Source organism: Phacochoerus africanus, chromosome 8 (assembly GCF_016906955.1).
Source record: "Phacochoerus africanus isolate WHEZ1 chromosome 8, ROS_Pafr_v1, whole genome shotgun sequence".
In the NCBI taxonomy this organism is placed as follows: domain Eukaryota; kingdom Metazoa; phylum Chordata; class Mammalia; order Artiodactyla; family Suidae; genus Phacochoerus; species Phacochoerus africanus.
Genome location: NC_062551.1, coordinates 62,794,209 through 62,820,076, shown reverse-complemented (window position 1 = coordinate 62,820,076; position 25,868 = coordinate 62,794,209). Strand labels below are relative to the sequence as shown.

General features: G+C 59.5%; 2 protein-coding genes across 7 annotated transcripts; one reads left to right on the top strand and one right to left on the bottom strand.

Moving 5' to 3' along the window:
• Window positions 1–67: 67 nt before the first annotated feature.
• On the bottom strand, window positions 68–7,430 carry TRIM28 (tripartite motif containing 28). 2 transcript variants are annotated; one of them, XM_047790895.1, is made up of 17 exons: window positions 6,571–7,430; window positions 6,135–6,247; window positions 5,782–5,914; window positions 3,172–3,307; window positions 2,979–3,095; window positions 2,781–2,895; window positions 2,503–2,649; window positions 2,298–2,412; window positions 2,105–2,211; window positions 1,982–2,018; window positions 1,856–1,904; window positions 1,522–1,774; window positions 1,113–1,432; window positions 911–1,034; window positions 741–827; window positions 520–657; window positions 68–420 (listed from the first exon to the last, which is right to left on the bottom strand). In XM_047790895.1, exons 1-17 carry the CDS (start codon window positions 6,911–6,913, stop codon window positions 244–246), a joined length of 2,511 nt encoding a protein of 836 aa, XP_047646851.1. In that variant the 5' UTR covers window positions 6,914–7,430; the 3' UTR covers window positions 68–243. The 2 variants fall into 2 exon arrangements, with proteins under 2 accessions (XP_047646851.1, XP_047646852.1); XM_047790896.1 differs by having other exon boundaries at window positions 1,856–1,901; window positions 6,571–6,928.
• Window positions 7,431–19,543: 12,113 nt separating this feature from the next.
• On the top strand, window positions 19,544–24,711 carry ZBTB45 (zinc finger and BTB domain containing 45). 5 transcript variants are annotated; one of them, XM_047790937.1, is made up of 3 exons: window positions 19,544–19,768; window positions 22,026–23,310; window positions 23,912–24,711. In XM_047790937.1, the coding sequence occupies exons 2-3, from the start codon at window positions 22,026–22,028 to the stop codon at window positions 24,166–24,168; spliced, it is 1,542 nt and encodes a 513-aa protein (XP_047646893.1). In that variant the 5' UTR covers window positions 19,544–19,768; the 3' UTR covers window positions 24,169–24,711. The 5 variants fall into 5 exon arrangements, with proteins under 5 accessions (XP_047646893.1, XP_047646895.1, XP_047646892.1 ...); XM_047790939.1 differs by lacking the exon at window positions 19,544–19,768 and adding an exon at window positions 19,820–19,992; XM_047790936.1 differs by lacking the exon at window positions 19,544–19,768 and adding an exon at window positions 19,999–20,549.
• Window positions 24,712–25,868: the final 1,157 nt, after the last annotated feature.

The window sequence follows — 25,868 nt, the reverse complement described above, 5'->3', positions numbered from 1 at the left end:
CTTTGGGAGAAAGGATATATAGAGACCAGGCCCCCAGGACCACTGCCCCCACCAACCAAAACCTAAGTAACTGGTGAAGTTTTTATTAAATCCACAGAAGTAAAAACCATATTGTGAAGGGCTGGGGTATGGGCCACCAAGGAGTGGGACCAGGCCACCGGAGGTAAGACGAACAGGAGAGAGAAGAGGGGTGACAGGACAGAGAACAGAACCAGGCTGGGCCAGCTTGGGGGCTACCCAGCCTCAGGGGCCATCACCGGGGCCACTGGACAGGTCCTGGGCACTCAGGCCAGCACCCGGCAGGCTCAGTGGCGGAGGCTCCACCAGCACAGCAGAGAACTTGGTGTCACCAAAGGCCTCGTTCATGCGAGTCTCAAAGAAGCGCTGCAGGCCAATGATGGACTGCACGTCGGCCTTATCCTGCCAGGCAGACGACAGTGGACGGATGGGTCCTCGTCCTCCCGCCGCCCTGCCGTCGGCCCCCTCTCTCCCACACGCGTCCCTGCCCCAACGGCTCACCTCCGTCAGCTTGTTGAACTGCTTGAACATGCGGCCCACGTCCTGGGCAAACTCCTGGGGGGAGCTGTAGGGGGGTGACAACTTCTCCTGGAGACGGGCTCGGATCAGGGTCAAGTCCAGGGTGCCGCCAGGCTGATCCTGCAGGGAGAAGCCCCGGGGGGGGAAGGTGAGGCCAAGCAGCCCCCACACCTCCCTCTCACCCTCCGAAGTCCCAAACTCACCAGAGAGAACGTGGAGTCGGTAGCCAGTTGGTGAAGGGGCCTGCAGGGCTCATGGCAGAAGAGGGCCAGGAGGACGCGCTCACACTTCTGTGGATGTTACATGGACACCAGAACATCAAGGGGGAGTGGGGGCTGCTGGCCCAACCAAGGGAGTGGGCCCCCGCCCTCACCTGTTGGTTGGCTGGCGAGAGCTTGGCCACCACGCCAGTGCTGTCTCCACCATCAAGGTTCAAGCTGCCATCCTCCTCCTTCAGGTCAGGGAGCACATGGCAGAGCGAGCAGCTCCACTCCTCCCTGGGGGGAACAGAGAATGAGGGGCTGCAGAGGACCCAGCCCAGCCCTCCACCCTGCAGACCCCACGTAGCCTCGCACCCTGGCACATCCTGCAGGGCAGGCAGGTGGCAATCCAGGTGGAAGCAGAACTCGCACTGGTTGCACATGACCAGGTCACCTGGTTTCTGGCAGACACGGCAGATGGTGGCACTGTCATCCAGGGCACCTGGGCCACCCGCTGGGGCTGAGGTGCCCTCTGGAGCCACCACCTCCAAGCCTGAGCTGGTGCTGCCACTGGGTGAGGCCAGGCGGGGGCCCTCGGCACCAGGGCCCTCCGCCAGGGCCATCAGCACAGGCTTGGTCTCCTGGCCCTCAGTGGCAGCAGGCGGAGCGCCAATGGCAGCCTCTGTTTCTTCCTCCTGCAAGGATGAGGGATGTTCAGCGACGTGCCAGCCTGGGCAGCTGATGGCATCCCTTCCCCAGCCAAGAACACGGAGGGCAGGCTCACCTTGACGATGGCCATGCCAGGCAGGGGCGGGGCCCCAGGAGCCCCAGGGGCTGCAGTCCCAGGTTGTCCAGCAGCAGCAGCTGCAGCGCCTCGCTCGATGACAATGAGGTTGTAGTCCTCCGTGGTGCTGCCTGGGAAGACCTTGAAGACTGGCGGCTGGCTGTCAGCGGTGAGATCCAAGTCCAGGCGTTCGAGGCTCACCCGTGGCACCTTGCGCATGAGGCCGCTCACCTCGCCGTCACCTGAGCGGGACCTGTGGGTGGGGCTTGGTGTGAGTACACGTGTGCTTGTGACCCTTCCATCCCTCTGGTCACCAAAGGATGGCCACACTCACCGCTTCACCCCGGACACGTGGGGCTCAGCACTCGAGTAGGGGTCGTCTGCTTGGACACAAAAGGAGAAGTTGGGGTGGACACAGAACAGCGGAGCCCACCCTCCCACCGGGCACAGACCCACTCACCTGATCCGAAGCCATAGCCTTCCTGCACCTCCATGGGCTGTGGGCAAAGCAGGGAACCTCAGCGGGCAGGCGCCACACAGGACCCCACGCCCCTCTCCTCTCCCGATCCCTTCCCCTGCTCACCTGGCTGCTGCCAGAGGTCTGCTTGCTCAAAGGTCCTGGAGCCCGAGGAGGGGCCATGGGTGCAGGGCCAGTGGAGTTGGTGCCAGGACGTTCTGCCACGATCTTGCCTGCAGTTACGGAGATACAACAAGCCTAAGACGACACCGCTGGCTGGGGTGACCAAGAGCAACAAGGGCAAGACAAAACCTCTCACCGAAGGCCTCTGCACTCTTGGTCCAGGCGTTGAGATCCCACTGGAACTTCATCTCGCCATGTGGCTCCACAGGGTCCACAATCATCTTGAGGGCCCGGTGCAGCTGGAAGTAGATCTGGAGTGGGGGCACACGAGCACACGGGCAGTCAAGAGAGCCCCCGCGGTCCTGGGAGGCCCCCACCTGGAACCCAACAACAGCACACACCAGCTTTTTGGAGAGGAGCAGGGCTGTGTTGTTGTCACTCTCCAGAGCCCAGGAGGCAAAGCGCAGGATGTGTTCCTGGTGTTTCTGGATCTTAGTCATGGTCCAGTGCTGGCGCTCCAGGCGCTCCTGCTGGCCCTCAGTCACCTTCTGCAGGTGGAGGTGGAATGGGGGTCGGGGAAGGAGCAGAGCACAACTTCCACCCGCCACCGACTGGCAGCGGCAGCCTCCCACCACAGGCGGGGGGAGCAGGCGGCAGAGGAGGACCACCCAGGCTGTACCTGGGCGTCGTTGACCAGCACGCGGCCCCGCTTATTCAGCTCCTTCATGATCTGCAGGATGGCCATCTTGACGTCCACCTGCACGCGCTTCTGCACATCAGACACCTGGCGGATCCTGGGGGCCAAGCGGGTCAGTCAGGCCCAGTGCGGCCGGTGCTCGCCCAGGGACTGCCCCACAGCCCTGGCACCCACACTTACGAGCTGCGAACCTCCTTGGTGTTCTTCTGCAACGTCGCATGCTTGTCCCCGAGGCGCTTCACCAGTGAGGCCAGGAGCTTTCGCTGGTTCCTCACTGCATCCTCCAGGAACTGGTACCTGAGGGCAGACAAAGGTGGGCCGGGCACCCAGCACAGGAACGGGCAGCACCCCCTCACCACGCCTCAGGACTCACTGGTGGTCCTTGTGGGCGTTGAGCTGGCAGTCCCGGCAGGTGAGAGTGTCGCAGCTCTCGCAGAACAGCACGAGGGGCTCGTGCTTGTGCACGCTGCAGTATACCGTGCGCTCACCGTCCCTCGACTTGGCTGGTCCTGGGGGAGGGAACCATCAAGCTGGAGCTCATCCTCAGCCACCTCCAACCCGAGCAGCAGGTGGAGCTTAAGGCCCCACCTCCTGCCTGTCCTGCAAGCCTGGACCAGCAGGTGGGAAAACCCAGAGGGCCTGTGGCAGTGGACAGAAAACCCACCCAGATCTTCTCTCTCAAAACCCACCGGCCTAAGCCTGACAGAGCGAACTGCACCCTCCTCCTTGCAGCCTCTGCAAGTAACGACTTTAAGTGTAAGGATGACAAATTCTCTGTGGCTCAATGGATCAAGGAACCAGTGTTGTCACTGCTGCAACCTGGAATGACGCTGTGGCACTACCATGGCCTGGGTTTGATCCCTGGCCTGGGAACTTCCACATGCCTCAGGTGTGGCCAATAAGAACAAAAAAAAAAGCGGGAGTGTTCCCGTTGTGGCTCCGTGGTAATGAACCCGACTAGTACCCGAGAGCATGCAGATGCAATCCCTGGCCTCGCTCTACAGGTCAAGGATCCGGTGTTGCCATGAGCTGTGGTGTAGGTCGCAGACGCAGCTCAGATCCCATGTTGCCGTGGCTGTGGCGTAGGCAGGCTACAGCTGATTCGACCCCTAGCCTGGGGACTTCCATATATTGCGGGTGCTGCCCTAAAAAAAGCTAAAAAAAAAAAAGCGTAAGGATGATGGGCTTGACCAGAGACCTCCCACTGTCCCAGCTACGACAGCCCAGCTGACTCCAGGCGGAGTTCCTCCACCTCTGAGCTCCTCTCACACTGGGTTCTTTTCTCCTCTGCTCACAAGGTTCTGTCAAGCACAGGAAGGGATTCTGGCTATTGTGGCATCGCAACACACAGAATACTTGTTTTCTGGCACAGTCAAAAAGCAAATCAGGGCCTAAACACACTGTCAAGTACATTTTCCTTGGAAGCCATGCTTGGTGACCACCCGTCTCTTTTCTGGCAAAAGGAACCCTCTTATCAACCCACAAGATGCCTAACAATGCCTTCTCAGGCTAAAGTGATGAGATGTCAGACCAAGATCCTGGAAAGTGTCAGGCTCCCTCCCTAGAAAAAGGTCCTAGTACTCAGAGTACCTAATACACCAGGAGTTCCTGCTGTGCATCTATACAGCACAAGGACTCAGGTTTGAGCCCTGGCCAGCACAGGGGGTTAAAAGATGTGGTGTTGACATAGCGTAGATCAAGACTAGGACTCAGATCTGATCCCTGGCTTAGTGATTCTATATGCAGGAACAGCACTCAAAAAAGAGCAAAAAAAAGAAAAAAGACCAATATACCACAGTGATAGCACCCGTCCCCCCAACAAAGCCTGTTGCCATTAGAAAACTACTTAAGAACATCCAATCCTCTCTCTCCTCCTGGGTCCCAATCACACCAACCCAGCCTGAGACATAAATAACATCCGTCAGCCACGGCTCAGGTCCTCCAACGCCACCCTCTCCTGCACCTTGACCTTTGCCTGGAACCCAGGACCCCCTGGGGTCCCTGCCATTTTCTCCTGGATCCTCACGCCCCAGAACAACCACCTCCAGCCATGTTTTCCCATCAAAACTGACCTCTGGGCTGGAAGACATATGGCCCAACTACCAAAAGGCCATGTGTGGGGAGTCTGGACCAAAAACCGAGCCCGAGCCCAAGCCCAAGCCCCTCTTCATACCACTGCAAGCACATCCAGAGAAAACTGGAAATACCTAACTCAGCCATGGCCCACGATTAGAAACACTCCCAGCACTCACTGGTGAGTGACGGTCTGGAGGCCCTCACAGCTTTTTTTTTTTTTTTGGTCTTTTTGCCATTTCTTGGGCCGCTCCCGCGGCATGTGGAGGTTCCCAGGCTAGGGGTCAAATCGGAGCTGTAGCCGCTGGCCTACACCAGAGCCACAGCAACGTGGGATCCAAACTGCGTCTGCAACCTACACCACAGCTCCCGGCAATGCCAGATCGTTAACCCACTGAGCAAGGGCAAGGACCGAACTTGTCACCTCATGATTCCTACTCGGATTCGTTAACCACTGCGCCACGACGGGAACTCCTCACAGCTTCTTAAACACTGTGACCCAGAAGCCTCACTTTTCCCTGCAGGCATAAACCAGGTACCAAGGAACATCAGGAAACCCCTCACAAAAGTCCCCAGACACCCTGTATCTCATCTCCACCAATGAGGGCATACCCCCTGCCTGGGGATTCCTGGATGAGCTTCCTCAAATCCTCTGTACACAACCCCTGTGGCATAACGAAGTTCCCTGTGCACCCCCCTCCCTCCTTGCCTAGCACCGCTCCCCCTGCACCTGGACCTGCAGAGACTGCCCACTGGAGCACCAGCTATTCCCTTTTCCAGTTCTGCCTTCAGGCCCTTCAGTTGGTGCCCCTCAGAAACTCTCAAACCCTTCCGCCCTAAAGCAACCAGCATCATAAGCAGCTGAAGACACACAGGAGAGCAGCCCCGCAGCCTCCTCCATGTCGCGTACCAGTGGAGCGCACGGTGTGGTCCTTGGTGTACTTCACCCGCTGGTGCGCCTCCACGCACGTCTCACATAACGGCTCAGAGCACTCCACACAGTAACTGGTGGCCGGGGCATTATCCTCACAGCTAGTGCAGCACTGCTGGGCAAAGGCAGAGTCAGAAGAAGCAAAACCACCAGAGAGATCTGCATTTACAAGCAAGAGACACAACCTGCAGTGGTGCCCTTCCTTGGCCTTAACAGCTACTCAAAGCCTTAAAACGTGGGGAAAGTAAAACCTGGAATTAGTACCAACTACTGGGATGCTGATCCCTACCCATGGCCAGAGGCCTCCAGGGGGCTGCTGGGGCAGGATATACCTGATTAGCATCCTGGGAGTCGGTGGCAGCCTTGCTGCCACTGTCGCGCATAAAATAATTCTCCACAATGTCTTTGGAGAAACATTGTTGCTTACACACTGGACAGTCCACCACTGCGAAAAACAAAAAAAACCAAGCTATTGCACGTTCCCATCCGAACTGCGACGCCATCCCCCCGCCGGGCCCCAACCTCCATTGCATGCCAGGCCGAGTTTCTCCTCTGGGAGCACGAACCAAACCCTCTGACTTGAATCAGACGCCCCATCTCAGCGCACCGCCCGCACCCGTCTGGCCAAACACCGTTCGGGACCCGATCCTCTCGCCCAGGCGAGGCCCGCCACCGTCACGCTGGGAACCGACCCCCAGTCTCCGAGCCGCGTCCAGATCAAAGGCTGCAAGGTGGGGGAGGGGCCGCCCCCGGCCCGACCGCACTCACCAGCACCGTCGCCCGCCGCGCCTCCGTCCCCAGAGCTGTTGGCTGCGGCTGGCGCCGCGGGCCCGAGGCAGGCGCTGCAGGCAGAGTGCAGGCAGGGTAGCAGGCGCGGTTCCCTCTCGGGCCGCAGGCGCTCCCGGCACACGCCGCAGTGCTCCAGCAGCTCCAGCGCCTCGCCGCCGCCCCCCGCGGGCGACGATGCTGACGCCGACGCCGAGGCAGACGCCGAGGCCGCGGCCGAGGAGGCGGCGGCGCGCTTCTCGGCGCCTGCCGAGCCCTCGCCCGGGCTCGGGCTGCCGGAGGCGGCCGCCGCCGCGGCCGAGGCTGCCGCCGCCGAAGCCGCCATTCACACGCCGCCGGGGGCGCCCAGGGGGGAGGAGGGGCGCGGGGCCCGCCGCGCAGGCGCAGACGCGCTCGCCGCCAACGGCTGGGCCGCCGCCGCCGCCGCGAGGCCGAGCGCCGCCACGCGCCGCCTGGGCCGCCGCCCGCTGCGCGCGGGGCGCTGCCGAGGCCCGGCCGGCCGCTGCCCGGTCGGCTGCGGACGCCGAAGCCCACGCCTCCTGCTTAGCGGTGGCCAAAACCAGCGCCACGCGGCACGCACACAACCGCTCGCCCGCGCGCCCGCTCGCAGAAAGAGCCGCGGCCGAGGGGCGGGACAGAAATAACTGGCGCCGACGCCGTCGCGCACGCGCGCTGGACGCCCCTCGCCCGGGGGCGGGGCCCGGGCGAAGGGCCGCGGGCGAGGCCGCGAGTACGCAAGCGCCTCAGCTGGCCCCTCCCATCCCCTCCTCCCCCTCCGCCGCGCCGCTTGTGCGGCAGGGGCGGGGCATTTGCTTCGTCCCCCCTGCAGCCAGGTCCGCCAGCTGGGCGCCCTGACGCCAGGCCGCTTACTGCGCACGCGCCTGGACAGCCGGGTCCTCTACCTCAATCCCCGCCCCTTTGCCCCGGAGAGTCCACTAGCGTGAGAGAGGGGGCGGGGCCGAGGCGGAGGCGAGATGCTGAGCCCAAGGGAGAGGGGCTAGGGTTCCCGGGACCAAGGAGGAAGTGCGTTTCTGAGCCGGGAGGCTGACTTTGTGGGTTTTACACTTTTTATTGTCTTAACATGAGAAACACGGAGACCTGAGTAAATCGAATAGGTCCCATGGGGCTCTGAGCAGGGAGCCTAAAATCCCGCCTGGTGCCCCAGGTGGCCCTTGTCATCTTTCAGCCAGCCAATATGCTCACTCTGCTCTGCAAGCGGGCCACTGGGAATTGCTGTTGTACCCGACTAGTATCCATGAGTTGTATCCAGGTTGGATTCCTGGCCCCGCTCAGCAGGTTAAGCATCCCGGGTTGCCATGGGCTGCAGTGTAGGTCTCAGACACGGCTTGGATCCTGAGTTGCTGGGGCTGTGGAGTAGGCCGACAGCTGTAGCTCTGGTTGGACCCCTAGCCTGAAAACTTGCATATGCCATACCTGCGGGCCTCGCCCAAAAAAAGTGGGTGAACTTCAACAGCAGACTACTGAGGAGGGAAGCGGGGGTCTGTGGCAATTCCATGTGAAGGCAGAAGCAGGATCTGCAGGAAAGGGAAGCCTGCCTCAGTAGGGAGCAGGATCTGAGATAGGAAGTACCGTGTTTGGGGAGAATCCTGTCAGATGGGAGAAGCTAGGCCTGGAGGAGGAATGCTCTTTGAAACATGGCCTTTGGTGGGAATCCCACTTGCAGGAGAAACAGGATCTGTGAGAATGCTGAGGGTGGGGCAGGGTCTGCGGGGGGAGAGAGAAGTCCTGCCTGAGTTGGGAGGTAGGGAAAGCCGGAGCTGAGGGAGGGGTCCTGACTATGAGGGAAGCAAGAGCAGGGGGAAGACATCTTGTCTGAAGTCAGAACAACAAGGTCAGAGGGATGGGATTGTGTGCAAGTGGGCCGTGGGGTCTGTGGGAGGCGATCTTGGTGGAAGTGAGGGCCCGTGGGAGGGGATCCTGTCTCAGGAGGGAGCGAGGTCAGTGGGAGGGGATCCTGTCTGAGGTGGGATCAGGCCCGTGGGAGGGGATCCTGTCTGGTGTCACTGGCCCGGAGACACCTTGAGACCTTGGAGCTGCTCCCAGGGTCGGGCCTTCGCCCCTGGGCTGGGCTCCTCTGTCCTGAGGGCTCCAAGTCCAGGAGGCAGCGGTGGCAGCTTGGAGAGGATGCAAAGACCCCCCAGGGCCCGCACCGCCAGCCCAGAGACCCCACTGTGCCCCTCTCGGGGCTGGATCTCGCGAAAGCTGCAGGAGGAGCGTGGGGCAGCCTCGCGCACCCCGCTCCCCAGGCGCCCACTGGCGGCGGCTGTGGAAGTGCGTCCAGCGCAGCCGGGCCTGGGGTGGCTTTTGTTCGCGGCGGGGCCTGGGGGCTTTGTCTGGCGCCCGCCTTTGTCGCGGCCGCAGCCCGCCCCCCCAAGGCCCGCCCCCCAGGCCCGCCCCGCCCGCCGGCCCGCCCCCCGCAACCACGCCCCCCGCGGCCGCCCGGGCCGCCTGGGCCGCCGGGGCCGCGGACCTCGGCTTCCTTCCGCCGGGAGCTGGGGAACAAAGTTGGTGGCTGGCCGCGCGCAGGTTGAGGCGTGGAGGCCTCCAGCAGTACTTGCTGAGCACTTTCCACGACCCCACCTGCCCTCTGAGCTGGGCCCCACATGCCCGGGTTGGGTGGCCGCGATGGAGCCGTACCCATCCTGTCCTCTTCCCACCCCCTGGCCCCACCTAGCAGGCCGCCACGCGGCGGTCAGGGGCCAGACAGTTAAAATACGCGGCCGTGGATAAGGTATAGGAGTGCATTTCCCTAGAGGCGGCCCCCAAACACCTGGGGGAAAGCAGTTCCTGCAGAAACAAGGGCAGAGGCCCTGAGGCGGACAGGAGGAGGCGTGGGAGGTGCCTAGAGGTTGCTGGACACCTATTCCCTGGTATGGTCACGTCACTCGACTCTGGCCACTGTTCCAGAACAGTACCGGCAAAGAGAGCATCACCTGGAAACCAGGCTCAGGCAAACTCAGAGAAACACAAGGGGGCACCCTAGGACTGGCCAAGCCAGGCCAGAACCCTCCCCCAACAGGGCCTCTCTGGGGAGCCAGCCTGCCCAGAGGTGCATGGAAGGACATGGGTACATCTGGCTCCGCCCCCAGTGTCACTTTGTACTCCCACCCTGCGCTCCCTGTCCACCCTCTCCAGCATAGCCCCTTTCCAGTCCTGGACCACCGGCCACTGTTGTGCAGACAGGACTCAATGAGTGAAACAATACGTCGGAGGGGCCAGCCATTCCACTGCCCCTTTTGGGCGGCCACCTGCAGACAGCCATTCTCACTCTCTCTTCATTTCCCAAACTCCACCCTTGCGCAGACTCTACCCCCAACCTTCAGGCAACACCCCCAAAGCCATTTCTTGGGGAAGTCTTGTGGCTACATCACTTCAACCTCTCCATCTTCACAGATTTCATTTGGGAACAAGGCCACTGTGATAGCTGCACAGCCTCAGGAATGTACCTAATGCCACTTAATTGTATACTTGAAAAGAGCTGAAATGGCAATTTTATGTGTATTTTACCACACACAGAAAAATCACATTTTGATGAGTCTGTCCCTTTTGATCTCTGACCTCACCACTCAGCTTCTACCACACAGGCCAACCTGTTCCCACCTCACAGCCTTTGCACTGGGTGTTCCCTCTGCCCAGAACGTTCTTCCCTGCCTCTCTTTCAGCCGGGCTCCTTCTCTACGCTCACATTTCAGCTAGAGAGACTCACAAGGACAGGACCTCCAGAGTGTTTATGGTCACGGCTGCACCTGCCATGCCTTGCCCAGGGCCTGCTCCACAGTGGGCACGCAGCATGTAAAATAAATACTCTGACAGGTATATGTAGAAAACAAGCTGAGGTCTGGGTTCTATTACTTTTTAAGCCTTTTTTTAGTTGTGGTAAAATTCACAGCGTTGGAGTTCCCGTCATGGTGCAGCAGAAATGAATCCAACTAGGAACCATGAGGTTTCAGGTTCGATCCCTGGCCTTCTTCGGTGGGTTAAGGATCCGGCGTTGCCCTGAGCTGTGGTGTAGGCTGAAGACGTGGCTTGGATCCTGCGCTGCTGTGGCTCTGGTGTAGGCCGGCGGCTACGGCTCCGATTAGACCCCTAGCCTGGGAACCTCCATATGCTGCGGGAGCGGCCCTGGAAAAGGCAAAAAGACAAAAAATAAAATAACCATGGTTCCTCCATTAGTTTCCTGTGCCTACTGTAACACGTTACCATAAACTTGACAGCTTAAAACAAAAATGTAGTTCACAGTTCTGAAAGCCGAAATTCTGAAATATAAATATTGGCAGGGGAGTTTCCTTGTGGCAGAGCAGGTTAAGGCTCCAACATTATTGTTACAGCAGCTCAGGTCCTGCTGTGCTGAGGGTTCTGTCCCATGACCAGGAACTCCCACAGGCTGTGGGCATGGCAAAAAAAACAAAACAATACAAAAACCCACACTGTGGACAGGGCTTCATTCCCTTTGATGCCTCTGGGGGTGAGTCCTTCCTTGCCTCTTCCAGCTGCCGATGGCTCCAGGGCTTCCTAGCCTTGTGGCTGCAGCATGTCCTTTTTTTTTTTTTTTTTTCCCCCACTTTTTAGGGCTGCACTTGCAGCATATGGAAGTTCCCAGGGTAGGGGTTGAATCGGAGCTGCAGCTGCAGCTGCAGCTGCCTCCCTACACCACAGCCGCAGCAACAACAGATCTGACCTGCGTCTGCGACCTACACAACAGCTCATGGCAGTGCCGGATCCTTTAATTCACTGAGCAAGGCAGGGACCGAACCCACATCCTCATGGATACTAGTCAGGTTTGTTACCACTGAACCACAACGAGAACGCCAAGGCCATCACCTTCAAACCTCTCACCTTTGAATTGCCTTTTCCTCTGGGCGCCTTGCTATATAGGCTGAATTTTGCCCATCTCATAATACCTGTATTGAAGCTCTGCCAATGTGATAGTATTCGGTAATGGAGCCTTTGAGAGGTAATTAGGGTCGTGAGGCAGGGGCTCTCAGAATGCAATGACTGTCTTATTAAAAAGTTCCCTGGTGGCTTGGCGGTTAAGGATTCCACTTTGTCAGTCCTGTGACCCAGGAACGGGAGCAGCCACAGAAAAAAAAGATACCAGAGAGATTTCTGTGACCACAAAGAAGAGGCTGCAGGAGCACACAGCACCTTGGCAGCTCCTAGAAGCCAAGAGGAGGGGCCTCGGAATGAAACCGACCTGGCAGCCATCTCGATCTTGGACTTGCCAGCCCCCAAGCCTGGAAGAAGTAAATTTTGGCCCTTTGAGCCACCCAGGCTCTCGAGTTTCGGTGTGGGCAGCCAGAGCCAACTAAGACAGTTGACACGTTTCCCTCTGCCTCAGTCCTGTAAAGCTCCATGAGAATTGACATTTAGAGCCTGCTCAGATAACACGGAACAATTTCCCCATTTCCGGGTCCTTACTCACAATTGCAGGGATCCTCTTCCCTGAAGAGATCAGGAAAGAGTAAGAGCCTCTTGCCCAGGTCCCCAGGGTTAGGATGTCTGTCACTTCGGGGCCATCTGTCTGCCTACTGCACTCCTCATTTCACAGGTAACAAACTCTCTACTCCCTAGAGAGTTCAACCCAGTCCTGGGCTGGGGGTACCCTCACACCCTCCATCTGCCTTCCCAACGTGATCTCTGGCCCCCAGGAAAGGCAGGGAGGGAAAGGCCAGGAAACATCCAGAGTCCAGATTTTCATCCCTTGCCCTGCAGACGGGAACCAAGGGTCTCAGGAGAAAGGATTCCAGAACCACGTAGGAAAAGCCCCAGGTGAGCCTGGAACACCTGCTTCCGCCCAGAGTCAGGACCCAAAGCCTGACCGAAAAGTGTTAACAGGATGCAGAAGCCAAACCCGACGGTACAACTCAAGCATCAGAAAACACAGTGATTGTCACTGACTGACACGCAGTGAATCCACCCTGTCCATGAGCTGAGTTCTCAAAAAAGAACAGAATCCGAAAAATAAGCCCATCTGTCACCATATGATGCCGCTTTTCAGGCAGCCCCTCACCCAGAGACCGCAGCACTGAGTCTGCCTTCCCAAAGGGAACCGTGTTTCAGGGGAACACATGGTCCCGGTCTTTGCCGAGATAATTAAATGCTGGAGTTCGGAAAACATTTCCCAAGCTGTCCTGAGATTCCTGAGCAGGTCAGGATTCTGTTGTACACATTCTGCAGTGATGGAGGGGGGATCAGAGGAGCCACCTGGGAGTGGGCAGAGCCAGGCGGTCCCTGCTCCCCTGGGAGGTCCTGCATGGGAGGCAATGGTGCCAAACACCCCCTGTGAGGGCTTCAAGCCGACGAGATCGGGCCTGAAGCACAACAAGTCTTTAGAAGGAATTCTCCACCCGTGGGAACTCAAGGGGCATTGGAGGGAAGGAGAGAAGCAGCCGGCATGTGTCCATCTGGAGCGGGCACGTCCTGCTAGAAACCAGGGCCCCTGTCCTCCACCAGGCCTCACTGAGGGGGCCGTCGAAAAAAAAGAAAAAAAGGAAAATGCATTATACTGCTCACTATAGTGCAATTTAACTGTTGGAAGAGGAGGAGCGGGCCGACGAAGGCAAACGAATGGACAACAAGCACATCAACAGACAGCCCGCATTGTCAGTCACTAGGGAAACGAGAACCAAGCCACTGCGAAATACTGCTTCACATCTGCCCAGGACAGCTTTTTTTTTTTTTTTTTTCTGACGGCACCCATGGCATATGGAAGTTCCTGGGCCAGGGATCGAATCGGAGCCACCGCTGTGATGGCAGGGGACTGAACCCAGAGACCATGTTGGAGCCGACCTGCTGCATCACAGCAGGAACACCTAGGACGGCTTTTTTTAAAAATGAGAATAACAAGTGTTGGCAGGGACACAGAGACATGGGAACCTCCTACATTGCTGGTGAGAATGGAAACCAATGCAGCCACTCGGGAAAAAAGCTTGGCAGCTGCTCAAATAGCTGAACATAGATTTAACTCTTTGATCCAGCAATTCACTCCTGGGTGTATACTGAAAAGAAGGAAAAAAGGTGTTCAGCCAGATCCTTGTACGGGACTGTTCGCAGCAACACTATTCACAACAGCCAAAGGCAGAAACAACCCAAATGTCCACCAATCGATGAATGGCTAAAAACGTGTGATATTTCCATACAGTTCAGTCTTAGCCATAAAAAGGAACAAACCACTAGTATTTGCTATCATATACATGAATCTTAAAAACAGTATGCAAGTCAGAATTCTTGGCTCCGCGGTTGGCGAACCCGACTAGCATCCACGAGGACTCGGGTTCAATCCCTGGCCTTGCTCAGTGGGTTAAGGATCCAGCATTGCCATGACCTGTGGTGTAGGTCACAGACTCAGCAGGCACGTATTCCGCGATGCTGTGGCTCTGGTGTAGGCCAGCAGCTGCAGCTTGGATTCAGCCCCTAGCCTGGGAACCTCCATGTGCCTCAGGTGTGGCCGTAAGAAAGACAAAAAGACCAAAAAAACCCACAAAATTATGCAAGTGAAAAAAATCAGATACAAAAAGACCAGATATTGTATCATTCCACTTATATGAAATATTGAATATGCAAATTCAGAAAGACATAGAGATTAGCTGTCGCTAGGGGCTGCAGGGAGGGGAAGATGAGTTATGGGAGTGAGGAAAAGGTTTTGGGACTAAATAAAGGTGGTGGTTTCACAACATTGCGACCATACTAATGTCCCCTGAATTGTTCATTTTAAAATGGTTAATTTTTCCTTATTCCTTTTTTTCTTTTTAGGGCCGCACCCATGGCATACGGAGGTTCCCGGGCTGGGGGGTCCAATCGGAGCTACAGCGCTACGGCTGCCGACCTACACCACAGCCACAGCAACTCGGGATCCGAGCCGCGTCTGCAACCTACATCACAGCTCATGGCAACGCCAGATCCGTAACCCACTGAGCAAGGCCAGAGATCGAACCTACAACCTCATGGTTCCTAGTCGGCCTCACCATGATGGGAACTCCCCTTTTTTTTTTGCCTTGCCCGAGGTCTACAGAAGTTCCCAGGCCAGGGATCAAACCTGAGCCACTGCAGTGGCAACACTGGATCCTTAACTGCCAGGCCTCCAGGGAACTCCTAAAATGGTTGATTTATGTATTATTTGAATCACCTTAATTAAAAGGAGAAGTGAGACTTCCAGATCAACTGGAAGCAAAGGCCCTGAGCAATCCTGAGTGAAACCAGGGCACACAAACCAGCCAGCAGGGCCTGTCTGTGGACAGCTGGGACTTGGGGATGTGAAATAGACACGCTAGGGAGTAAGGAAGCTTCCAAAGACTTGTTTTTGGCTGGTGAGGGGGGTTTCTTTTTCCCTTTTTTGGCCACCCCTCAGCATGTGGAGGTCCAGGACCAGGGATCAAATCCCAGCCAGAGTTGGGACCTACGCCACCCATAGCTGTGGCAACACTGGATCTATAACCCACTGTGCCAGGCCAGGGATCGAACCTGAGTCCCAGTGGCTGTGAGGAACCGCTGATCCCACTGGAACAAAGAGAGGTTTGAAGACGTTGGCCTTGGAGTTCCCGGTGTGGCTTGCCAGGTTACAAACCCCACTAATATCCATGAGGACACAGTTCAATCCCCGGCCCCAGTCAAAGGGTTAAGGATTCGTCATTGCCGTGAACTGTGGTGTAGCCACGGGCGCTGCTCGGGTCTGGCGTTGCTGTGACTGTGGCTTGGGCCTGCGTTCGCAGCTCCAATTTGAACCCTAGCCTGGGAACTTCCATAGGCCGCAGGTTCAGGTGTGGCCCTAAATGGTAAACTCACTACAAATGATTGGATCACATGTGCCCTTGAGCTAGAGAATTCCAGGAGAGAGCTGGCAGTCAGAGGGAGGGAAGGCTGCAGTGGGCCCTGCACTGGGGTGCCAGGAACACCAGCCCTGAGGCACCCAGGAGCAAAGGATTGAGGACCTTGGATGAAAACACAGGTTAATCTGGCTCCAGCGCATCAAGGTGGGGAGGGAAGAAGAGGCTGTAAGGACAGAACTGCCCGGCGTGCCACCCCAAGGGCTCTCCCCTTCACCTACAAGCTTTACCTTTTTGGGGGGCTTTTGAGAGCTGCACGTGTTGCATATGGAAGTTCCTGGCCTAGGGGTCAAATCAGAGCTACAGCTCTCAGCCGACACCACAGCCACAGCCATGCCAGATCCAAGCCGCATCCGCGACCTGTACCATAGCTCAAGGCAACGCCGGATCCTTACCCCACTGAGCGAGGTCAGGGATCCAACTCACATCCTCATGGATCCTAGTCGGGGTCTGAACCCACTGAGCATGCCAGGAACTCCCTTAATTTTTTAAGTGTACTAAAAACAGGACCCCCAAAAAAAGAATATTTGCTGCTTGGGAATGTGAGCGCTTCAGTGTATGCTATACTGTCTTCTGTGTTTCTTGGGTTTTTTAAGTTTTTTAAGTTTTGCAAATTAATGCAGGGACCCCGGAGCTGAGGCAGTTGTATCGTTAGGATGATTCGTTCACTTCAGGTCCCTCCTCCTCCCCACAGTTTCCTCAGGCCGCAAGGCTGGCAGGAGGTTCTTTGTCTTTTATATGCGAAAGCAACTCAAAATCGCAATTATTCCTCGTGCCACCCCAACCCCCTCGACGACCGTCTTTGAAGCTTGTCTGGATGTTTCTGTCCAAGTAAGTCCTGAAGGCACCTTGCTTGGTCCCACTCGTTGTCCCTGCTGCCTCCCTGAACTCCAGCGGGGCCTGGGTCCCGGCTCCCCCCCAGCCCCCTCCCTCCGGGGCCTTTCTGGGTATTAGAGGTCCTGCCATTGCCCCTCCCCCACTTCAAAGGGCTCCCCACTTCCTCTCAGAACCGTCTGGAGCACTGAACCCTCCATGCTGGTCTCTGCCTTGCCAGGGACCTCCCTCCGTCCCACCGTGTCGGCCGGGCACGGAAGGCATTCTTCTGGGCATACGTTTAATGTCTATCCCCTGGGCCGGGGGACACTCCCGGCAGACTGAGGTGTGTGCCTGAGGTCTGGGACCTGCATCCCACACCTGGCACAGCCCAGACCCACTAGGACAGCGCCAGGCTTCACCCTCGCACAGTGCCTGCCACAGAGGAGGCTGGAGGGAGGCCGGGGACCCTGGTTGAGCTGGGTGCGGGGGCTGAGTCTGACTCCTGCCAGAAGCTGTGTGTGTTGGGGGCCTTCCCTGCCTTGGCTCAGTTCCTCCTGCCCCTTTCATGTGCCTGTGGTCGCTGTGGGCCCGGCCCCTTCCCCTGACGGTCAGCCAGGGTGGAGGGCCCTCCCTGGCTTATCCAACCTGGGTCCTCAGTCATGCTATTTATTCCTCGAGATGCCCCCACAACCTCTGGAGAGTCTTTGGAGAGAAAAGCAAAATAGATATTTTCTCCAGGCTGTGTCGCTGGAGGCCACAGCTCCTACCTCCTTGGCCACCCGAGGGGGGGAGTGTGGTTTTTCCTCCTGCCTTCCGCGTTCCTTCTGGCCAGGTCGTCATCTCACCCTCATCTGCTAAGAGCTTTCCTGAAGCCACCCCTGTCCTCTCCTTTCTAAATCTGTCTCCTCCTGGCAGTGTCTGCTGCCCCTCTAGTCCACTGTCCTCCCCAGGGTCCTTTAGACAGGCAGATGGGAGTGTGGTCCTCCCTCTCCCCTACCCCCACCCCCGACAGTGGGTCTCAACCCCCTCACCCAAGGGAGGGCCACCCTCCCTCCTCAGAGCCCTCACACATGCCCTTCCACCTGCCCTAGTGTTGTTCCCGTCATGTGTCTGGGTGGTTGGTTCCCCCTCTCACCCCTCCCTGCCCACCAAGTCCCTCTGCTGGTGGGATGGGTGGATGAGACCTACCTAATAAACGCTGGTAAGGCAGAAATAAAATATTTAGCAAGAGACAGGCAATGGGAAGGTCTTCATTAGATGGAAAGACAGTGGTGTTTATCAGACACTCCCCGTGTGGAGGCCCTGAGTCTCTGGCAGTTGTATTTGTGTTGTTGTTGCTTAACATATTACTACAAACCCAGTGGCTTAAAACATCATTCATTAGCTCACTGTTCTGTAGATCAGAAGCCCAGGTAGCATCCTCTGCTTGGGTCTCACAAAGGCCACCATCAAGCCGTGGGCAGGGCTGGGCTCCTATCTGGGAGCTCTGGGGAAGCGTCTCCTCCCAGCTCAGTTAGTCTGTTAGCAGAACCCGGTGCCTCAGTAGGACTGAGGTCCTTATTTTCTTGCTGGCTAGCTCCACGGCTCTTCTCAGACCCTAGACCCCACCACCAGCCCCATATTCCTTGTCACGTGGCCCCCCCACCTTCCAAACCCTGGAGTCCCTTCTCCTACTTCAAGTCCTTTTCTGCTTCTGCCTTTAAGGACCCTAGTGATTCCCTTGGGCCCATCCACACAATCCAGGGCCTTCTCCTTACTTAAACTCAGTTGATTAGTAATAACCTTAATTATGTCTACTATGGGAGTTCCCATTGTGGCTCAGTGGTAAGGAACCCGACCCGCATCCATGAGGAGGTAGGTTCGATCCCTGGCCTCTCTCAGTGGGTTAAGGATCCAGTGTTTCCGTGAACTGTGGTGTAGGTCACAGGCACGGTTTGGATCCGGTGTTGCTGTGGCTGTGGTGCAGGCCGGCAGCCATAGCTCCGATTTGATTCGATTCAACCCCTAGCCTGGGAACTTCCGAATGCTGCACCTGCGGGCCTTAAAATACACACACACACACACACACACACGCATATGTATATATATACTATTCAGGTTCTGGGGAGCTGGACACGGAATCTTGGGTCATTTTTAGGACTGTCACTTAATGCCCACAATCATAGAGGATTGGGCCCAGGGCAGAGTAAAGCAGCTTTGGAACCTATACACCTGTGTGGGTTATACTGGCAGCAGCTGTCTGTCAAGGTGAAGGACACAGATGAACCTCTGGCCTCACAGTGGAGGTGGGCACAGTAAGGAGTCTGTAGAAGCCAGAGAGGAATGAGCAGGAGAGGTGGATGGAGGAGAAACAATGACCTGGGTAGGCCATCCCGAGGGACTTGCTTTCTGTACAAGGACAACGAGGCCATGAGACCCAGATTTTAATGAGGTTCCTCAGGGCAAGGGTGCTGCTGGGGACAGTGGTTTCCCTCCTGGCATGCCCCCTCCCTTCAACACATCTACAATACAGCTGTTCAGCAGCTGCCTGACGCGAGACACAGGCACTGTGACCTTGTCCCTATGCTGGCTCGACGCTGGATTCCGCCCCTGCTGCACAAAAAATAGGGTCCGCTGAGGTTCCGTGCTGCCCCTGCTTTAGTCCCCATGAGCAGGGCATAAGACCCAGCCAACCCACCCGTGCAACCTCACCGTCTAACGGGACTGGTTCTTGGTTGTCTTGGACAGCCACCCCATCTCAAGGCCCTGGCACCCAGGCCGTTCCTCTGCCCAGGGAGCTCTTCCCAGATTTTGTCCCCTAAAGTGCCTTACGGTTTGGGGAGTATGGCTGCTCCACACGCTCCTGGCAGAGGTACCACTCATCTCATCCCCGCACTCGCTTTCTTTTCTGAGTCGCGGCCCAGAGTGTGGCATGCAGAAAGCATTCGGTGAACATTGACTTGCTCCCTACTCGCCCAGGGGCAGGTGGACCTGGTGTGCAGGGCACCTTCACCTTCTACCTGGGACCCAGGCTCTGGGCCAAATGGGCGTGGCGTCAGCGCCCACATCCCACTCGCAGCCTCCACGGCCCACGAGAGGCTGGAGATTGACACCAGAGACGAGTCCTACTGCTGCTGCCATGGGTACAGAGCCGGGGTGCACTGGGCTTCAAGCCTGCCTGGACCTGCCCAAAACTTGGGGCAGACCACTCACCCACCCTCGCTCCGGCCCCGCAGCACACGTGCAGGGGCGTGGCTCGCAGATTGATGGCCCCGCCCCCATCCCGTTTCTGAGGCGACGTTGCCCGGTTGCCCCAGCTCCCGCGACGTCGGTTCCGACTCGGAGGAGGGCCGGAAGTGCGTCCTGGCGGCGGCGGCTGATCTCCATGGAAACGCCGGAAACGTGCTCTGACCTAGCGTCTCCACGCGCCGCAGCGGCTGCGGACTTTGGTTCCGCCGGCGTTGCGGCCCGGAAGTGCGGCCTTGGAGGTGCTGAGCTTGAGGCGGCCACCGCCCGGCCTGGTGCCTGAGGAGGAGCCGGAGGTGGGGTCAGGCGGGCATCCCCCTGCCGCAGGGCCGGCGGGGAGGTCGGGGCGTGTGAGGGGAGGGGCGCCCGCGCTAAGCTTGAAGCTCGCCTCGCAGACGTGAGGGGGCGCTGCAGGACGGGGGCACCGGGCCGGCAGGAGCGCGGAGGCGGGAAACCCGGGTTCGCCCAGGTTGGAGCGGGTGCAGCCAGAGCAGATCAGAGATGGGATGCTGGGCTCAGGGTGAGGCGCGAGCAATGGCGCAGAGAACAGGACAGGGTGCTCGGAGCAAAGTGCATGGCATGGGTCAAGGCGTGGTGGCCAGGATGCCTGGGTGCGGCGCGTCAAGGTGGGCCTTTGTTCCGAGGCGCCCAAAAGATTCTGCTGCACCTGCACTGTAGTCAGACCCTTCCAAAGAGAAGGGCGGGGGTGGGTCGAAAGAGGAAGGGTCCAGTCCCTTCGGACTGAGGCACAGGTTTCTGACCCCCTCGTCCAGGCACAAATTTGAAGTCTTTAGATGCCAGGTGAATAAAGACGGTGAAGGGTGCTTATGGCAGAGGCCTGCGCAAAGATAGGCTTGTTTAAGGAATTGCCATGGAAAGCTCTGAGCTAAGGAGGGTCCTGACCTATTAGGTCCGAACAGGTTCCCTCCGGCTGTGGTGTGGGGAATAGACCCGGAGTGGGGGGTCGTAAGGCAGTTACTGGGGCAATGGAGGTGTGCAGGCTGGTCTGAGGGGTCACTGTGGAGCATGCATGCCCCCAGCGGAGGAAAGCTGTTTGGGCACAAAGAGCCAGAAGGGGTGAGTGCAAGACCCCGGTAGACCCGGAGGGTGACAAGAGGCCTGACTCTGGGGCCAGGCTGGCGCAGAGTGGGCGGGTCCCAGGGTGTATCCTGTGCCCCACTGACCCTTCTCCCCTAGACTGGAAGTGTGTGTGGCCTGGATTCAGGTAAGCCAAGTATCTCATCCTAGTGTGACAGGAGAAACTGAGGCTAAGAAAGCATGGTGAAGTAGCAGAGGTTCTCGGATTCCCAGAATTATCCGGGGGGGGGGGGAGTCCCCTCCTCTTGCAGTGCCTGAGGGTGGGTAATGCTGGGATTTTGAGGCCACAGTTTGACAAGAAGTATCCAAATTGCTCCGCCAGGAGTTCCTGTTGTAGCTCAGTGGTAACGAACCCAACTAATATCCACAAGGATTTGGGTTCCATCCCTGGCCTTGCTCAGTGGGTTAAGGATCCGGCGTTGCCATGAGCCATGGTGTAGAGCAGCAGTTACAGCTCTGATTCGACCCCTAGCTGGGAACTTCCATATGCCGAGGGTGCAGCCCTAAAAAGCCACACACAAAAAAATTGCTCAGCCATGTTGATCTTGAGGCCTCTGCTGCTCCACTTGCACTCAACCAATTACACACCCCTGTGCAGTCCACAAACCCCAGCAAGATTCCAGGAAGTGAAGTTCGCATGTGGTTCCTTGGGTTAAGGATCCAGCATTGTCACTGCAATGGCTCGGTCGCCTCTGTCATGAGGGTTCGATCCTCGGCCTGGGAACTTATGCATGCTACAGGAGGCTACAGGAGGCATCTCCTGCCCCTGTGCTGAAGTCTGCCAGAGACCACGTCGTTTCCTCCAGTAGGGCGCCTGTCAGGCTAATGCCCAACCTACTCTATGCACACCCTGTGCACACCCTAAATCACCTAGTCCCAGAGGCAGGCATGCCAGTCGCCCCCTGCGAAGGCCTCTGTATACACTAGTCAGTGTCACCAGTTCTGAGGCAGCACAGCGCCGTGCTCTGTGGGGGAAATCCAAAAGAAGCCGCTAGTGCGGGAAGCCACAGCCAGCAAGGTGGGGCATAGGTGAGACTGGGCAGCCTGCTCTAGACAGGGGTTCCCGGACTCTTCCACAGCGCTGCCCCTTAGGGGAATTGTTTTTGGATATTGGAGTTAGGAAGGGTGGGTGGGGCAAGGTAGGGGAAGCAAGCCCTGGACCTCCCCACCCTGGCAGTAAGCAAGCCAGGAGGGGGGCAAAATTTTGGTGTCCCCAGCCCTCTGCCATCCGTGTGCTGGGGGCTTCAGGAGTCCTCGAGCGGGGGGCAGGTAGTCCTGCTGTGTTGTGTTTGTTGCGCACCAGGTCTTGGAGGGACAGAGGCGTTGGAGAGGGTTCATAAAGCCTAGCAGTTTGGTTCACCCTTGGGCCCTGTCCCCCTGAAGGGATGGGTACGCTGCGGGTGGGTGGGTCCGCGAGCTGACTTTCTCTTGCTCACGCCCCCTCGTCTGGTGCAGATGGCGGCGGCGGAGGCAGTGCACCACATTCACCTGCAGAACTTCTCTCGCTCTCTGCTTGAGACCCTCAACGGGCAGCGGCTGGGTGGGCACTTCTGTGACGTGACTGTGCGCATCCGCGAGGCTTCACTGCGCGCACACCGCTGCGTGTTGGCCGCCGGCTCGCCCTTCTTCCAGGACAAGTTGCTGCTCGGCCACTCGGAGATCCGCGTGCCCCCCGTGGTGCCCGCGCAAACGGTGCGCCAGCTGGTCGAGTTCCTCTACAGCGGCTCGCTGGTGGTGGCGCAGGGCGAAGCGCTGCAGGTGCTCACAGCCGCGTCCGTGCTGCGCATCCAGACGGTCATAGACGAGTGCACACAGATCATCGCCCGCGCGCGCGCGCCTGCCCCGGGCACCCCCGCGCCCGCGCCCCTGCCCACGCCCGTGCCCCCGCCGCTCGCGCCCGCGCAGCTGCGCCACCGCCTGCGCCACTTGCTGGCCGCGCGCCCCCCGAGCCACCCCGGTGCGGCGCACAGCCGCAAGCAGCGCCAGCCCGCGCGCCTGCAGCTGCCGGCGTCCCCCGCGCCGGCCAAGGCGGAGGGGTCGGATGCCGACCCGGCCCTGACCGCGGCCCCAGACGACGGCGGTGACGACGACGACGACGAAACCGACGACGAGACCGACGGCGAGGATGGCGAAGGCGGCGGCTCGGGCGAGGGCCAGGCGCCCCCTTCTTTCCCCGACTGCGCCGCCGGCTTCCTCCCCGCGGCCGCCGATAGCGCGCGCGAGGAGCCGCCTGCGCCCGCTGGCCTCTCTGATTACGGCGGCGCCGGGAGGGACTTCCTCCGGGGGACGTCGGCCGCAGAGGACGTGTTCCCCGACAGCTACGTCTCCGCTTGGCAAGACGGAGATCACTCTGCCCCCGAAGGCTGTCCCGCCGAGACCGTCGCCCCGCCCGACTGCGTCCTGCCCGGACCCCGCCCACCTGGCGTGAAGACCCCGGGGCCGCCGGTCGCGCTCTTTCCCTTTCATCTGGGCGCCCCGGGGCCGCCGGCGCAACCCCCTCCTGCTCCCTCCGGGCCCGCCCCTGCGCCCCCGCCCGCCTTCTACTCTGGGCTCCCGCCCGATGCAGCGCCTAGCGCGCCTCTAGGGGAGGCCCCGGCCCCACCGGCCGCTCCCACCGCAGCCTCCTCGACCACTCCTGCGCGCGCCCCGGGGGCCGACCCGCCGGCCTACGAGTGCAGTCACTGCCACAAGACGTTCAGCTCTCGGAAAAACTACACCAAGCACATGTTCATCCACTCGGGTGAGCCGGGGTGGGTCTCGGAGTCCCCCGATCCTTGGAGATGGAGTGTTAGCACTTAGGATTCTGGAGGTCTACACGGCTTGCTTTCCCTTCTCTGATTCAGGGCGAGGGGGCAGCCTACTCTGTCACCCCCAGGGCATGAAAGCAGCCAGGAGGGAGGGGGCAGGTATGCCTGGGTCTCTCCTGGACTGAAGGTGCTGGGCCTTGCCAGACGGCCCCCAGAGCCGTGGCCCGCGACCAGGGCCCGGAATGCTCTAGGGGCGTGGCGGGGAGGGGGAGAGGAAGCCCGGCCCTGTGCCAGGCGCGGTGCGGCTTGGGGGCAAGGAGGTCCCTGAAGGTGAGGGGTTTATCTATCCTTGGGCAACTGGAGTCTGACCTGCGGGATTCCCTGCTGGGAGGCTGCCTGTCGGGGTTGTGGGTGCTGACAGGCAGCGACATCGCGGTATGACCCTCAGGGTCTGGGCGAGCGGCGTCCGGGCCGGGCTGGGGGGTTCCGGGTTGAGGGTTGCTCCAGGTGGGGCGGAGTGTCCCTGCCCAGCAAGGGCGCCGCGGGGCGGCTTCTCAGCTGACTTGCGTGTGCTGCCCTCCCTGTCGCCCGCAGGGGAGAAGCCCCACCAGTGCGCCGTGTGCTGGCGCTCTTTCTCGCTGCGCGACTACCTGCTCAAGCACATGGTCACGCACACGGGCGTGCGCGCCTTCCAGTGCGCCGTCTGCGCCAAGCGCTTCACGCAGAAGAGCTCGCTCAACGTGCACATGCGCACCCACCGACCCGAGCGCGCGCCCTGCCCGGCCTGCGGCAAGGTCTTCTCGCACCGCGCGCTGCTGGAGCGCCACCTGGCCGCGCACCCTGCGCCCTGAGCCGGGCCTGGGGCCTGGCCACGCCCGTGGTGGCCGTGCTCTGGCTCCCTCCCGCCCCAGCCGGCTCCGAGGTCACTGCTGCAGCGTCGCCTTCGCCCAGTTCCCGCCTCCAGACGACGCTCTCTCCGGAGCAAAGGCCCTCCTCCCGTCTCCACCCTTTTCTCCAGCCGCCTTCGTCCCCTCCTCCCACGTACCCGGCCCTCCAGGTGGAGGCGGGCTGGGGATGGGCGTGGCCCCGACCGCCTCTGAGAACCGGATCATCTCCATCCAGCCTGACCTGGGCTCACCCTTGGTGTGGGGCCCAGGACCCCCGGCTCCGTCTCTCGTTCACGCCCCTGCCCCCCCTTGAGTGGAGTGGGGTCTAGGGCCGCTCCTCTGCCCCCGTGTCAGGCTGCCCGAGGAGCCCCGGCCCCCACCCGAGCTACCCCTCCCTGCTCTGGCGTCTAGGGCGTCTCAGATATAGACGCATCATGGACGGAGGCCTGGTCTTGGGAGCCCTGCTTGGTAATAAAGAACTGGGGGCCGTGGGGCCCAAACCTGGAAGCGTGAGCTCTCAGACCCGCGTGTTCCTTGCCCTCACAAGCTGTCTGTGGCGTTGCTGCGGGGCATTGCCCTGTCCCTGGGCAGCACCCCTGCGGCTCCCTGCGCCCCTGTGGGCTGGGCCAGGACGGTAGGCTGTGTCATCTCGGGCCGCTGTTCTCTGAGCGGGAGTGGGGCACACATATAACTGGCCTTTGACTCCCAGAGCCCTGGGTCCTGTGGGAGGGGTACAGGCCAGCCCGCCTGAGGTGGGTCTCCGAGAGGGAGGCCACTGTGGGAAGTCCCTGCCCTCGGTCCCAGCTGCTGCCGCCCAAGATGCGGGGTGGGAGGCCCCGCCCCCCAGATATGGCAACCAGACCTCTGGCCTTCGGACTTTCCGTCCCCATCCTGACGGGCGTTGAGGGTTGAGTACCTCCCTTTGGAGCGGGGCGGGGGGTGGGGGTGGGGTGTCCAGAGGGTCTCTGCGGTCAGGTTGCCATTAGGGAATCTCAGTTCCAGGATACCTGCCCTAGCTGGAAAGTTCTGGAATGGCAGGCATGGCTGGGGCTGGGAGGCTGGGCAGAAAGCGGCAGCCAGGGCCCTCGGGTTGCCCACTGGGCTACTGAAGATGGCCAGGCGATGTCAGTTTCAGGCTCTCTTTCGTGCTTCCATCACAGAGTCCGCCTGTGGCCCCAGTCCTCTGGTATTTGGAGCCGGTGAGGGGGCGGCTGCCGCAGCGCCTTACCCAGCTTGCTGTGCCGGGGCCAACGGTAACATTTCTCTGTGCTACCCCGGTGACTGCCTCCCAGAGCTGAGGGGCTACGGCTTTCCAGGTCCAGCCGTGCACAGACCACCAGACCCACATTACAGGCAGAGTTCAGCCTCCTGAGCCCTGAGCATGGTCCCCGCTGATGCCAAGAATGTGGCAGAGAGTGGAGCACATGGTTTGGAGATCAGAGCTGGGCTTGTTCAAGTGCTTACTGAGCACCTGCTGGGTACCTGGCAAGAGGCTGGGGGCTCATCCAGGCCCGGTCCCTTCTCCCCATGGATTCAGATTAAGTTGGTGCCACAGGAGACACTCTCGGTGAGGTTTGCGGGTGGATAGGCAGTGTGCGCAGCCAGAGTTGCCTTGCTGTCCTGCCGATTCTGCATTTGGCCGGACTGGAGGTTTAGTTCCCTGA